The sequence below is a fragment of the Sinocyclocheilus grahami genome, unplaced genomic scaffold (assembly GCF_001515645.1).
Source record: "Sinocyclocheilus grahami isolate Dianchi unplaced genomic scaffold, SAMN03320097.WGS_v1.1 scaffold1730.1, whole genome shotgun sequence".
NCBI lineage: Eukaryota > Metazoa > Chordata > Actinopteri > Cypriniformes > Cyprinidae > Sinocyclocheilus > Sinocyclocheilus grahami.
In genome coordinates, this window is record NW_015506909.1 from 12126 (window position 1) to 28543 (window position 16418).

The following is a 16418-nucleotide window of genomic DNA, read 5'->3' on the forward strand; positions in this document are numbered from 1 at the left end:
TAATTACACTTGGGGCCCCTGGATAAAACCACTAAGCTTTTTCCACGGGTAAACGTACCTACTGTTAAGCTCACCAAAATCGACCCATTTTTACTGCACCACATCTCACTTTCACTACAGATGCTTGTTACAAGCATTGCAATTAACCTACACATCATTCCATGCTCACATTTTTGTACCGTTTAAGCACACCCCTGCTCCCATCATGTTTCTTTTCATCACTTGGACATTCATAACCAAGTGTCACCTCATACACAGAAACTAGCCTCGTTGTCAAGCCTCTCATTCAATGGATGTCAACATACGCTACACCGTTTTTCCGCTGCACACTTCAGTTGACAGATTCCGTCGACAACACAGTCCCTTTCTGTTTGTGAACCATTCGCATAGACATACTTTTTCGGATTCAAGTCACGCCGTGTCATTTTTTTTTTCCCCCCCAAGTACCGCACCCTTTCAGCTCACCTTACCATCACATCTAAATAATGCACATTTCAAGGGCTCCTCTTTTGGGGACACTTTTCACACGGCTTTCAAAATGGCCACTAGACAGCGTGAACACACAGAGACCCATATACTTGACATTACAGGAGCCGTGTAATGACAAACGTATCAAGTACCATCATCTTTCTTTTTCTAATCTGACCTCAAATACAGAAGTGTGCTTAATGGGTACGTTTACCCTATCTATCTATCGATATATATTTGTTCAGCCCCTCCCATTAAAGCCTGCTCTTCAATGTCGTCATCTTTGTTTATATACATACGGACCCGACTCGCACGCCAGGGTCCGTATTATTAGCCCCCTCCAGAAATGATCCCGCTCGTGTCCAATGACTAGCCAAACACGAATCCTCTCCAGCCTTTTCGATATCCCGGATAAACCCCACCCCCGGGGAACACGCAGCAAAGGGGACGAGGCCACGCTGCGCCGCTTTACAAAAGAGGAAGAGAAAACTAGAGGTGCGCGTACCAATCGCCATTCCGTCTTCGAACGATTAGAATGGATTCACAAGTTTCAAAACCAATGTTCTCGAGCGGCGCTTCTCAATCCCATTCCTCGCGTCGCCCTGCTCTGCGTATCTCTCTCGGCTCCAACAAACCGTTCCGTTTAGACGCTTCTTTTCACTCCGCTACAAAGAAGCGTCACACGTGGATGCGAGTACGCTTGCCGTGCTGTATTAAAGCTTGAATCTGAATCAGACCGTCCATTCAAAGCTAATATTAGATATCTACGAGTATGGGACGGCGCCAACAAACAAACATACCATTAAGGACACTGTTTGCGCAGGTTCTGCGGGATCCTCTTCGTTCATATTCTGTCGCGCACGCGCAACATCCCGTAGGTTCTCTACCAGAATGAGTCGAGTAGTTCACCCGTTCCGAGTCTTCGGCTTTTTCCCAGTCGTTCCTTCGTCACGCAACGGACCCTTAAGCTTTACCCTATGCGGTCTGAGCCGGAAAGAGACTTCCTAATAATGTCATCAACTCTGTTACGACATTCAGTGTTATGGAAAAGAACCATCGTGGCACAAATTCACACATTTACAAACTGTCAAAAGCTACCATCTGAGACCAGAAACACATCACTTAACCGTAAGAGTAAATGATGATGATGATGATCGTAACTATCCAGCCGTTTCTAAGCAAGCTTGTCAATTCACTCATTTCTCTATCCAATGCTGTCACGTGACAAAAGAACAAACCATTCCAAAGACTCGAGAGATCAACTCGGGGGAAAACCCAAACGCTTGTCAGATAAGAGGTGAGGTGAGCTAATCGTAGACTCGAGACCAGGGTAAACGAAGAATTCGTAGAGTACTTTTGTATCGTTTGTAGCGTGATCGACCTTTGCGTTAGTAGACGTGTCGGGGAAGCCACGCCTAACGTTTGCCTTGTATTTTGCTCAAATGAACGAAACGACTCGGAAAGACCATTCCTTCCTTTTGCTGAACGAGACTCAAAGGTCCGAGTCAGTCAAATGATCCCAACTTCCCATCGCTATTGTTTACAATCCAACCCAAGCGCATTCTGAGCTTGAGGGGCGGGACGTTCAGACGCGCCGTACATTTCCCATAACCCAAAAGAGACGGTGGACTTGACGTGGGCCTTTTTTCATTGATCTTCAGGAAATGGGAGCAAGGAAGTCGAGTGATGTCATCGCTGGGATTTTTCTTTCCAAATCAATGACTCTTGTTCTACGGTGACGCCAGTGACACGACTCCAGGGGACCGCTGCTTTCGTTCGATATTTTCTCATATTTATTTGCCCTTTTGTTTTTTGACGTCCTTTACATCATATATTTGATAGTTACCGATACGTCCTTGTATTTTCAGTGGTACAAAATCCTGTTTTTAAGGGGACGAGCGGTTTTGTGGCGCTTGGAATTCTTTCTCATTCATTACAAATCGATATCGCCACATCGATGGCTCGAGGTGGCGTCACTGTTCAAAGGACGCATTGTTTTCTTTGAAAAGAGAAAAGAATTGTAGCCCTAAACTGTTTTTCAAGTGTCATATTTCTGTAAAGGCTAGGGATGGAAAAGTGGACGTTTCCCATCGAGACATTTCAAGAGACAGTGGCACCGGGCTACACATTTCTAAACGCTTGGAAAGAAAACTACCGAGAGAACTTTCTAAAGCCCCGACAACAAGAGTGCCGAGAGCAGTCCAAACGCACGTCAACGAGCTGTCATACCCACGTTTCCTTAATCATTTGCTGCTTTTTGTACATAACCGTTTGTATTGTACATTAATTCTAAATACTTTATTAATGTTAACAATGTTTTCCATTCATTGAATGTTTGTTTGCGTGCGTGTGCGTGTATGTGTGTGTATATATATATATATATATATCTCAAATGCAGTGGTGGGCCAGCAAAGCCTTCTCTGCCGGCCTAAACACGATCAGAATCACTCATTTACTTTGAATACATTTTTCCATCAATGTGTATTCGATTCTTTCCAACAGTCTATTCTCTTCAGTTCAGAGCTTTTCTCTCGGTTGCGCTGCTTCCAGCACTCTGTATAGATTACAGCTTTTATCCAATCATATTTCAGCAATCGCGTTGCCGGCCTCAAACAAATCTGCCTCGAGGCCTTCACGATTCACAGTGCAGGCGTCTGTTAGCTTCAGTCGATGGCAGTGACACCGTTGCTTTAACCAATCAAGTTCACCTTTACTTGGCATTTAGCCTTCATACAAACGAGAAATGTCAAATCGCTGTCAGATACATCTCCGACTCGCCTTATTAATATTCATACAAATGTTTTTTTACTTCAAACTATAGGCTGACGTACCGGTCAAAAGTTTTTGAACGCCAAGATTTTGTTGATGTTTTTTCAAGAATTGTCTTCCGTTCACCAAGCCTGCATTTATTTGAACCAAGTACAGCAAAAACGGTACCGTTTGGAACTCTTTTTACTATTTAAAATGACTGTTTTCCATTTGAAAATATAATTTCTTCCTGTGATTTCAAAGCAGAGCTTGTTGTGTAATTTTATTGAAGTATTATGTGAAAATGAAAGTAATCAATATATAAGTTAATATGCTGAATTATGTTAACCCTGGATGTCATAGAACGAATAATAGTCTTTTCATTAGACAGTGAACCTTTCATTACAAAGTACACCTGTGAACTTGAAATAATGTAACAACACGTATAATGGTCTTTTCTTTCATTAGACAATGGACCTTTCAGTAGACCGCCGACGTAAACATGAAATAATCTAATATTATCAGGAACAGATGGATGGATGTGACGCGCACACATCTCGTATGACCACATTACCAACCAATGGAAGGTGGCAAAACAAAAGCAAGTAGATAAATTTGACACACATCTAGTATGACCACACTACCAACCAATGGAAGGTGGCAAAACAAAAGCAAGTAGATAAATTTGACACGCATCTAGTATGACCACACTACCAACCGAGTTGGAAACAATTGTGGCAAATCAGGTATCTATAGCCAATAAAAAGTAACCGGAACAAAAAAAACAGAAAATGACCAAATTTGGAGAGAACAAGGTGTATATAACATGAGCTGACGAAACAAAAGACTTTGGAATGATGTGACTGTCTTCCCGGCTTTGTTTCTTTGTTAAATAAAGTCTTATTTTGACATCTGGAACTCTGCTCCTCCACTTCATTGGCCGCACCCAAGAAAAATCCACAACAAGCTTTAGCATCGTTACTCCAGTCACGCCATCCTTCAGAAATCATTTTAATCTTCTGATTTGCCGCTCAAAAAACATTTCTCATCGTCGTGTCGGAAACGGCAGAGTAGCATTTTTTTTTTTCTGGTTTCTTTGATGAATGGAGAGTTCAGGAGAACGGCATTTCTCTGAAATAGAAATCTTTTGTAACATTATCAATGTCTTTATCGTCACTTTTGATCCGTTTCAAACGTCCTCGCTAAATGAAAGAAATCATTTCCGTCGCATGCATTTTCAAAAGAGCTTTTGAACGGTATGGTGTATCGTGTTACAGAAGCTTTTGATTTCGGATAAATGCTGATCTTTGGATATTTCTATTCATCAAAGAATCCAGAAAAAACCTACTCGACTGTTTTAAATATCGATCATCGGCAGATCGGCATATTCCAAAGATTGCTGAAGGATCACATGACACTAAAGTACGGACACAGAGTAATGATGCTGAAAATTCAGCTTTGATCACGTGAATCCATTACATTTTCAAATCCATTCAGATAGAAAGCGCTTCTTTTAAATAGTAAAAAGAGTTCAAAATGTTACTGCTTTTGGTGCATTTTGGATCAAATCAATGCAGGCTTGGCGAGCGCGAGACGATTCTTTAAGAAACGTGACAAATCTTGCACTTCAAAAACCTTTGACCGGTAGTGTAGAGGCTGATTATTCTCATAGATTGAAACGAGTACGACACGTGCTCCGAGTTGCTTCAGAAAACAAAAGCGTGTTGCTGGAAATGGCTTTATTCTTGAAAATGCAAACTGCTTGTCTGCCAGCAGGAGGCGCTGTGAGCGGTGGAACTAGCGCTTTCTCCGGTAACGGCCGTGAACAAAGCGGCTCCGCTCGTGAACGCTACTTTATCGGATAGAAATGCCATCTAAACTATTCTGAAGACAGTCGGTTCCCTTCAGACATGCATTCATATAAAACACCCGCGACGCGTTTTGATTTTGAAACGTGCGGCGCTCGTGTTTATGCAACAAAGTCAAATGCCACAAATACATCAATCAATGGATGGGAAACACTGGTAACGTATATCGGAAATGTGTTTACAGATCACATCGCTGTTATTGAAAACAATGATATAGCCATACATATCGATATTGAATTATTGTCCGGCCCTACTTTTATTACCGTTCCTCAGGTTTCGATTGTCAGTGCATTTGGACTACATATTTGCCTACTACGGCGCTCGTGTTTATGCAACAAAGTCAAATGCCACAAATACATCAATCAATGGATGGGAAACACTGGTAACGTATATCGGAAATGTGTTTACAGATCACATCGCCGTTATTGAAAACAATGATATAGCCATACATATCGATATTGAATTATTGTCCGGCCCTACTTTTATTACCGTTCCTCAGGTTTCGATTGTCAGTGCATTTGGACTACATATTTGCCTACTACATCTACAAACAGTATTCCTAATGACTGCCAAAAACAACCACGCGTAGGGTTGCCAACTTTGCAAAAGGACAATAAGGGACACACACACACGGGCCTATTATATAATAAATATATATACAGAGTCTCTTATGCTCATCGAGGCTGTATTTATGTGATCACAAATACAGACCAACAGTAATATTGTCAAATATTCTTGCCATTTCCAATATTGCTTTCCAGTCTTATCGAGACTTTCAAATAGACTTCTTTTTTCTGTGACGCAGCGGCACTGAATTTTCTGCATCGTTACTCCAGTCTTCGGTGTCACGTGATCCTTTAGAAATCATTCTAATATGCCCATTTATTATCAGTGTTGGTAATATTATCGACTGTTGAGCTGCTTACTATTTTTGGGAACCCGTGTTCCATGCTCTTAAAAAAAATATATGGTGCTATTTAGCACTAAAAGCGGTTCTTTGGCTCTTAATCATAGGGGAACCACTTTTACTGCTATTTAGCAGCTAGTTTTACAGGCGCTATATAGCACCTTTGTCCAATTGTGTTATACAGAACCGTTAGAGGTGCCATACGTTACTACCGTAGATGAGCCAATATGCTTCTAAATGACAACTAATCGTTTCTTACCAATCCTATACGAAATGCTTACCGAGAAACAAAATACATTTCCAAAGTCTTTTAGTTTCATATACGTTGACTGTTGAGCTGCTTACTATTTTTGGGAACCCGTGTTCCATGCTCTTAAAAAAAAATATATGGTGCTATTTAGCACTAAAAGCGGTTCTTTGGCTCGTAATCATAGGGGAACCACTTTTACTGCTATTTAGCAGCTAGTTTTACAGGCGCTATATAGCACCTTTGTCCAATTGTGTTATACAGAACCGTTAGAGGTGCCATACGTTACTACCGTAGATGAGCCAATATGCTTCTAAATGACAACTAATCGTTTCTTACCAATCCTATACGAAATGCTTACCGAGAAACAAAATACATTTCCAAAGTCTTTTAGTTTCATATACGTATACATTCTTACACGATATACTCCCCATTTATACACAAAATAACGCCACGACAAATAGCCAAACTTTCAATACATTTACTCTAGCCCCGTAATCGGGTGTCTTTTTGGCCAACGACATTTTTCACATTAGGTTACATTAAAAATGAGTCGGATTACTGAAGATTGCTAATACACAAACACAAATCGAGTTGTACACTCAAGTCCTGCAGTATCTTTTACGGTCGACGGCGCATTAAAGGGGTCATATGATCCTGCTAAAAAGAACAGTATTTGGTGTACTGAAATGTTACTTCAAATAATGTCATATTCTTTTCCACATACTTTGTAAAACAATAATGTCAAGCTCATCGGTCTGAAAAGCCAGGTGTGCTCTGATTGGCCGGAGCGACCAAACCAAAACATTCAAACCCATTATAAACGAGGCATTCGTTGCATCCAGTGGGGACATCGTTACGGATCATAATGACTTGTACCGTCTTTTTACGCGTTGCGTAAAACCGTGTCTGCATTTGTGATCGGACAAGTGCTACTTACTCTACGCTGCCCAAAAAAGTCACATTTGAATCGTCGGTGGCAAATTCTTTCGATAGGAAAAAAAACCTACTTGCGGTCTGCGAGTCGGAACATTGTAGTCTACTCTACCAGGATCGGGAAACGGTCCTCCATAAAATGCGCTGCCCACGTCTCAATATTAGGGTTCAAGTGTTCTGGAACAGTGTCGTAAATACGACTTAACCACTGATTTCTAGTCGTGTCCTCTTTTGGAAGGCAAAACAAAGTAGTTTCGCTTTCACGACCAAACGGCGTCACACACGGCGGGCTACAGTGAGCAGAGGCGGGTGGGCTTGAGAACTGCGCGGCCGGCGAATTCGACGGAGGCGGCTTGCGGCCACCGCATGTGATGACCCCGGGCTGGACTTCCTCTTTTGGAAGGCCAAACAAAGTAGTTTCGCTTTCACGACCAAACGAAACGAAACGCGCCGCGCCTTCACGACATGGCGGCGGCAACGACAATACTACAGCGAGAATAAAAGTTACGCCGCCTTTCTTTGCATGAACGTTTGGGCAAATCTTCCCACATCGTGACGTAGACGTGTGGGGGGGCGTGTTAGAACGAGCCGTTTTAGGTAGGCGTGGTTGACTCTACAAAGAAAACTTTTACAAAGAATATCTCTTTGGATTTGAGACTTTAGTCTTTGCAACTTTACACCTTCTTTATGCACCGAGAGCTCGTAACACTCCAAAGAGAAAAGGAAAAATTGCAATTGCATCGTATGACCCCTTGAATGTTTCTGTAAGTCCTTCCAGATTTCAAAAACAATAGATAGAACTGGAAGAGGCCCAGAAAGCGAGAACGTTGACCCCCAAGTAGGGGTGTGCGATACTGAACAAAAATCATCTCTCTATTTTTGGGGATATTTTCGATAACCATAATTAGACCATATTTTGCCGAGTCTACCGTGGACGGCTGCGGTTTTTCGTTATGTGTGGACATTTAGCCTATTCCCAAACAAATGAAACCAGTTTCGATACAATTCATCTTTGCACAAGTTCCATCTGAAGTGGCATTTACATGTATTTACGCACCATTTCATTCAGCCGAGGGACATGGAGTGCTCTAACCTGCAGTTACAAATGCATAACGTTTTGATATTTTACACACAAAACACTGAATACTGCTGTTTCAAATTATTTTCAAAATGAAGATACTTAAAAATGTCAAGTTAAAACCGCCAGCAGAACCCGATCCTTTAAATGGTCGATTCGTTCGGAACGAAACCTAGTCATTGCTCAGAGACGCACAACTGTTCTGTGGTGACTATTTGGAATGATTTTCGGTTGGCGAAATGGAGCAAAAAATGGGCAATCTAGTGTCTAAAACATGAGTCTCTTCACTTATTGTTCGTTGAACTCTTGTATAACGTCAGTATCGCATTTGTAATTGTGCTTATTTTTCACGAAAAAACGGCACTCTTCGTCTGATTTTAACTATATGAAATGATACATTTTCGGCCCCCATATCTTGACTTGTGTCATCTTTCTTAATGCATTTTAATAGACTGAATCCTGCAGCAAAAGAACACTCTAAATGCGCACGTGCACTGACGTGACTTCATCGCGTAATGTATGCGTGCACTCCGTAGGTGTTTGGTTTGGTTTTTGCTAAACACTCCACAATGTCAAATTGCACGTCGTTACGACGACAATTACGATATTATCGCGGACCATATATTTCGCACACCCCTAACCCCTAAGGTCTAGACGCAAATCGAGTTGTACGCCCTTTTTACAGTAACGGGAAGTCGATCTGCATTCTTCCATTTCAAAACGACACGCTCCGAAAAGGTCAGGGTCTTCTTCAGTCCTTTTAGGATACTGAATTCCAAACGCTAAATATATAAACAGGAGGAGGCCCAGTGCCACTGACATGTCCTCGCTCTCCCGGGTGATTAACTGGCCGTCCGACATGAGCACAATGTGCTCGTACTGCATGGGATGACCCTCGCTACAGCCTTGTAGCATCATCTTGGGTGTTGGGGGGGTGTCAGAAGTGCTGGTCTGAGCATGGCCCTGGGGGAGAGAGGATGACAGAATGAACCATTTTGTCATATTTATTTGAAAGGCAAACTTTACGCGTTAAATATATTTGAACTGTCATACGATTGCCCCCTCCCCACCCAAGAATGGGGTGCGCTTGGACTCCGAATTGAATTTATTTTTCAAATCAATCCAAGTCGATCCTAAATCGCACAATAAGAACAAATAAATAAATGACAAGCAATAGCACAAAGCCATAAGACATAAATGAAATTAACGGTACTTAATTTTTTCCCCTTACATTGAACTACAATAGCCGTGAAATAAACACTGGATAGTCTTCGCTGTATAAACGGACAGCAATGACCGACAGCAGCAGGTTTATTAGGGCTGCCGTCTCCTTAAAGGGTTAGTTCGGCCAAAAATGACAATTAGGCTGCGTTTTACTCACCCCCGATGCATCCTAGGTGTATATGACTTTCTTCTTTCGGACGAATCCAGTCAGAGTTATATTACAAATGGTCTTTGATCGTTCGAGCTCTATCTTTGTACTCGGCGGGTGTTGCGGTGCTTCGGTTCAAAAGACCTGAAATAAAAAGCACCCTTCCACAAACACTGCTCCGGGGGGGGAACAAAGGCCTCCTGTAGCGAATCGATAAGGTTTTGTAGGAAAAAGATACATCTTCAAAACGTAATCATCACTTGAATCTAGCTTGCGCTCACTGTTGTAAACGGAAGCTAGATTCCCGGGGGAACGACGCACGAGGTCACGCACAACGGTCACTAATTACAAGTACAAAACGAGGATTTGTAAAGAACAATGTCGGAGGATTTCGATATAAACCAAGGAGACTGGTTTTCCTTTGCTAAAGTAAGGAAACTTTGCTTCTTTTGATGGATCATGCGCGACGCTGACCTCGTGCGTCATTCCCCCGGAATCTAGCTTCCGTTTACAACTGTTGGCGCAAGCTACATTAAAGTGATTATTACGTTTTGAAGATGGATATTTTTCCTACAAAAACGTATCGATTTGCTACAGGAGGCCTTTGTTCACCCCCCGGAGCCGTGTGAGAGACTGTTTTTTTGTGGAAGGGTGCTTTTTATTTCACGTCTTTTGTACCCAAGCACCGCAACACCTGCCGAGTACAACGATAGAGCTCGAAAGATCAAAGACCATTTGTAATATAACTCCGACTGGATTCGTCAGTTAAATTATCTATTTCAGGGAATCACATCCCAAACATACAATTCCAGACAAGGGAGAACTGAACGGGCTACGACTAAATAGGGTAGATAACGAGGGGCAGACAGGTGATGGGGGATGGGGATATGCCGGTATCAAATTCTCATGTTGCGATTAATTGCTCATGCTTTTATCACGGTATGCGGTATTATCATGATACTGACATTTAGTTTGACCAAAAGTGCTGTCGTCACACAGTATAACGGGTTCAATAACTTTTTTCTTATAACACAAATGACTGAACGTTTCAATGCAATACAGACAAATGTATAAAGTTAAACGTTTTACACGCATTAAAGTGCAAAAGACGACCGATAGGTATCACTTTACAATAAGACCTCATTAGTTAACCTTAGTTAATGCATTCACATTCACAACGAGCAATAGCTACATTTGCCACAGAACTTATTACTCTTTGTTAAAAAAAAATACAAGTCTTTGTTCACGTTAGCTCATTCAATAACACAGTTGCAACTTTCCATTTCAACAACGTGTTATTAAATATTGTCATTACCGAAGATTAATGAACGTTCCGAAGATTTCTTCATTGGCAGTTTGTTAACTAATGAATTGACTATTGTTAACTAACAAAGCCCTAATGTGAAGTGCGACCGTACAATAAAGAATCAAAACGCTTTCAAACCACATCTAGGGCATGTTGTATTCCACACAGCGGTGTTGTGCATTTTGACCAGTTGATGGGAAAAAGTATTCTTAAAATGCATTCAAAATTCCACATAATTTGTCATATAGAATTATTCACGGTATTTAGAAGTGCCCACGATGCAAATCGTGCATATTTGTTACCGTGATATATCGCATTACCGAATACCGGCACCAGTCTAGATGGGGATAACTAATAACGAGGAACAGGTGATGCTAATAATGTGAAGAGGAACTGGAAGGACCAAATAAGGAAAACGGGAACATACACGTGACGGTAGGCTTGTTTGAGATGCGCCTCGCCTCAATAGCTACATTTGCCACAGAACTTATTACTCTTTGTTAAAAAAAAATACAAGTCTTTGTTCACGTTAGCTCATTCAATAACACAGTTGCAACTTTCCATTTCAACAACGTGTTATTAAATATTGTCATTACCGAAGATTAATGAACGTTCCGAAGATTTCTTCATTGGCAGTTTGTTAACTAATGAATTGACTATTGTTAACTAACAAAGCCCTAATGTGAAGTGCGACCGTACAATAAAGAATCAAAACGCTTTCAAACCACATCTAGGGCATGTTGCATTCCACACAGCGGTGTTGTGCATTTTGACCAGTTGATGGGAAAAAGTATTCTTAAAATGCATTCAAAATTCCACATAATTTGTCATATAGAATTATTCACGGTATTTAGAAGTGCCCACGATAACCATATCGTGCATATTTGTTACCGTGATATATCGCATTACCGAATACCGGCACCAGTCTAGATGGGGATAACTAATAACGAGGAACAGGTGATGCTAATAATGTGAAGAGGAACTGGAAGGACCAAATAAGGAAAACGGGAACATACACGTGACGGTAGGCTTGTTTGAGATGCGCCTCGCCTGAAATGTGGGTGAGAATAGGCGGCTGCAGTGAGGGGAGGAGTGAAATAAGCGCAGTCAAGACGGACCGTTCTGATCAAAGGCGGATACGGCGTTATTCTCACTCGCGTGCTGTGTTGCCAATAAACGTGATACAATTTCAGTTCTGTTGCTTTTTATATGAAAATCAATATGATGAACAAGACACTTAAAGTGTTGGCCGTTTCATTCCATACCAAAGGTGTATTTATCATCCATTTTGACTGTAATACAAACATGTATTTTACATTTGTATAGAAATATGACGACAATCACGTCATCTCACGCAGAGATCACACTGTCGTAGTGTTTGGGAACATTCGTGCATAATTTAAATACGTAATCACATGAAATCAGATAAAACAATTTTTTTTTTTAGTTTAGAAGAGAACCGCTGCATCACAGGTGTCCGAACCAATGAGCATTAAGCTGTGATGTCAGTCAGTCCTTTCCCATCATGCTGCTCGACTGCACAATCCGACACAGCCGCCTCGCCGTCGCGAGTCTTTTTTTGCACACGTCGGCACGACATCAGAGCAAGTCGGAGGTAAGTCGGACACTTTTCTAACCGGCATGCATCTCGCGGTGATCGATTCTGCTCATCTCAAACAAGCCCAGCGACATACTTGAATGACGTCACACACACCTGCTGTAATACGTGAATAGAAAGCACGGCATTCTGGGGAAAACATAACTCGCTGCCAACAGTCTCTTCCTTACCCTCATCCAGAAACGGCGAGTAGAACACGACGGCAGTTAGGGCTGCACGATATATCGAAAGCGCTTGCTAACTGGAGCTGCTTCAGTGATCGCGCATCAGTTGTCTCTCAAAGGTAAGGCAGCAGCAGACGTTGCTTAAGTTGCAATAGATCCCAGTCCACTAACTATTACACTGAAGTTGCAAAACATTATCTATGATTTCCACGATACGGAAAACGCTCGCGGAATCCAGTCATATAAATGGAATTTGACTGTATGACGCGGAATGTCACGGAATTTGTCAAAGTTTGGACGACTCAATCAAAAGTAGGTCAGGACACTTAAATAGAGTCGTGATATGGACAAGTATCTGTAAATATTAAGCCACAAAATCCTATTCAAATATGAATCCAGCATGATCTGCGGGTCTCCGTGTATGTAAATGGCACAAACTGCTCTGACTCCCTCTGAGAGTCACTTCGTGAGCATTTGACAGTTTCATTGAAGTACAACTATCTTCATATCATTTACGTAGACCTACAGAAACAAGTTCCTTATGGCAACCCGTCAAACTATAAGGTCGGGTTAGCTTAAAGAAATTATCAGAAATATATTAATGTGGTGCAGTATGATATACATAATACTACTCGAGGATGAAAGTTTTCCGTCAATTGGAACAAATGAGGGGAAAAGAATATGTAGCACATTGTTGTTGTTCTGCCGGTGTTCTGACGATTTGTTGGTAGCATAATCTGATAGGTAGCATTATTTGTCAGAACACCAGCACACCAAACATCATCCTCCACGGCTGCAGCTTCTCACTGACAACATAACGCCGCTCGAACAGGGCTGTCACGGTGAGGGAATTTCCCTTGCGGTAATTGAGTGGCTCAATACTATTATCGCCATACATGTATACACACACACACATGTATGTATGTATGTGTGTGTGTGTGTATGTGTATATATATATATATATATATATATATATATATATATTTTGTGTGTGTATATATTATTATATAGTGATTTATTATTATTATTACTATTATTATTAGGGCTTCATGTTAATGTTAATTTAATGTTTATGCTAAAAAAAAGTGCATATAGCTGCTAATTGTATTTGTTGTTTGTTGATTTTCAAATATACAACTTATTGAAATGTTTTCAGTGTGAATCAGTTCTTTTTGAACATTTTCATCTGGTCGACGAGTCCAACGGTCCAATGACGCAGATTTCTCGAGCTTTCTGCCAGGACAGCTCGCGCACTAACAGCGAACACCTGACCTGCACACTCATAGGCGTGTTGTACGTGCTCTGGTCAAATGTAGTTCCTGGTTAAAAACACATTTTAATAGGAAGTGCTTGCTCGTGGTCAGAATTGTTGGGTCTCTGTAAATAATTGCATGTATAGTACGGTCTAGACCGCATACGTGCATTGTTAGCGTTAACTAAATTGGCCAACACGGCTGGTCAGGCTTTGCAGTTAGCTAATGTTAGCATGACTCTAACCTTAACATTCACGATGCAAAACATGGTACAACGTTTGCAAAATACCAATAAAAATTCCCCCCGGCAAGTAACTCAATGTTAATAGTATATTTCTGTGACAGTTGGCGATATGACACTCACCTCAAAAATTATATTTTTTTCTCTTTTCTCTGAAGGCGGTTTTCGGTTGACAAGTCCAATGGTCTACTGACACAGTTTTCTCGAGTTTTCTGTGAGGACAGCTTGTGCACTAACAACGTACACCTGACCTGCACACTGATAGGCTCATTGGGTTGCTACGTGAGGCACCTCAGCCAATCATACAATGTCCTCTGGTCTCCTTCTTTCCCTGCATACCGCCAAATCAGCACCAGTGTTTTACAGTGTTTTGTACATACTGTATTTTCAGTTTTTTTTGTACGTACTGTATTTAAAAAAAAATTTTCTTTGTTATTATTGCAATAAAAATATATAATTTCTGTTCTACTTGAAGCAGCGCTGCGCAGACTGATCGGTGTCGAGTTGAGTTTTCATGAGTCCGTGTTCTACATTTTATATTTAAAAATATTCTCATAATATTATTTATGCTATTTGTAAGTGCAAATTTAAATTAGTTACACTTGTCACTTTAAAAAAAAAAACACATTTGTCCTAATCTCTCTGGGCTATGCCCTGGATAGTGATCGTCATTGGTGATTTCAAATATGACATTTAATCGTAAACTTGGCAGACAGTTTTAGAGAATTGGATGTTTCCCCATTCAAAGAGATAGGCGCTGAACTTGCATGCCCGAGAGCCGTTTCAAAGATGGACAAAAGTGTAATGACTTAATCGTATAATGGATTCTGATCTCCTTCCTTGCCTACCACCAAAGCCGCAGAGTTCAAGTTAGCCGTTTACGCTTTTTTGGCTAAAGGTTGCAGGCTTGCCTTCTAGTGAACTTGGCTACGTGCTCTGGTCAAATGTAGTTCCGGGTCAAAAAACTTTTTAATACGAAATTGCTTGCTCATGGTCGGAATTGTTGGGTCTCTGTAAATAAGATATGTTTTAGATATGTTACTCCACTCTCATATGTTTGCTATGAATTTACTACAATGGCACAAGCTGTTTTGAATCACTTTTTTTCTGAGGTCAAAGGTCTCATGTGGGGGCCCTGGAATATTTCCTTATGGGGGCCTCGGGGGCAAAAACAAATGATATCTTCAAGAAATAGACTGTATTTTAATGTTGTTTGAACCCTTTCCCCAACTAAACTAAGAGACTAAGAGAGAGTTAAATAACCTTTAAAGAACTATACAGGGGCTTACAGGTTTTAGTGGAGCTATATAGCACCTTAACCACTCCAAAGAACCGCTGAAGAACCGCTTTTTTAGAGTGCAAAAATACACCAAGTTACAATACAACCAGTTAAAAAGCCCGCAATTGATTCAAAATAGAAATCAGTTCCAACAATCACTTTTTCGCCATTTAACACCTTAATCCTTGCCGAATTAAAGTATTCTAACAATTTCGTTACAAAAACCAAGCAATCTAAAGCGATAAAGCGCTAATTGTCGGAGATTTTAACATTCACGTTGATAATACAAATGATGCTTTAGGACTTGCGTTTACCGACCTAATAAACTCTTTAGGAGTCGAGCAAAACGTCACTCATCGTTTTAATCATACGCTACATTTAATTATATCGCATGGAATTGATCATACTGATATAGATATCGTACCTCAAAGCAATGATGTTACCGACCATTTCCTTGTATCGTGCATGCTGCGTATTACTCATATTAACTATATGGCTCCGCGTTATCGTCCGGGCAGAACTATTGTTCCAGCCACCAAAGACCGATTCACAAATAACCTGCCTGATTTATCTCAACTGCTGTACGAAATGACTAGCAACATGGGCACTATCTTCTCTAATACATTAGAAGCTGTTGCTCCCATCAAATTGAAAAAGGTTAGAGAAAAACGTACTGCGCCATGGTACAACAGTAATACCCATTCTCTCAAGAAAAAAACTCATAGTCTTGAGCGCAAATGGAGAAAAACTAACTTGGAAGTTTTTAGAATTGCGTGGAAAAACAGTATGTCCAGCTATAGACAGGCTCTAAAAGCTGCCAGGGCCGAGCATATCCACAAACTCATAGAAAATAACCAAAACAATCCAAGGTTTTTATTTAGCACAGTGGCTAGATTAACAAATAACCAGACGCCACCCGATCTAAATATTCCC

General features: G+C 40.9%; 1 protein-coding gene across 3 annotated transcripts in view; it reads right to left on the reverse strand.

Moving 5' to 3' along the window:
* The window catches only part of LOC107572287 (carboxypeptidase M-like), a 52994-nt gene that overhangs the window by 2568 nt on the left and 34008 nt on the right, over window positions 1–16418 (reverse strand). Inside the window, exon 1 of one of the 3 annotated variants that reach the window (XM_016258708.1) lies at window positions 1269–1331. The exons of 1 other annotated variant lie outside the window; for it this stretch is intronic. In XM_016258708.1, the coding sequence (XP_016114194.1) occupies window positions 1269–1316 (48 nt within the window). In that variant the 5' untranslated portion in view covers window positions 1317–1331. Of the gene's footprint in view, window positions 1–1268; window positions 1332–9072; window positions 9216–16418 lie in introns of those variants that run through there. One more of the 3 variants, XM_016258711.1, reaches the window with a different exon arrangement.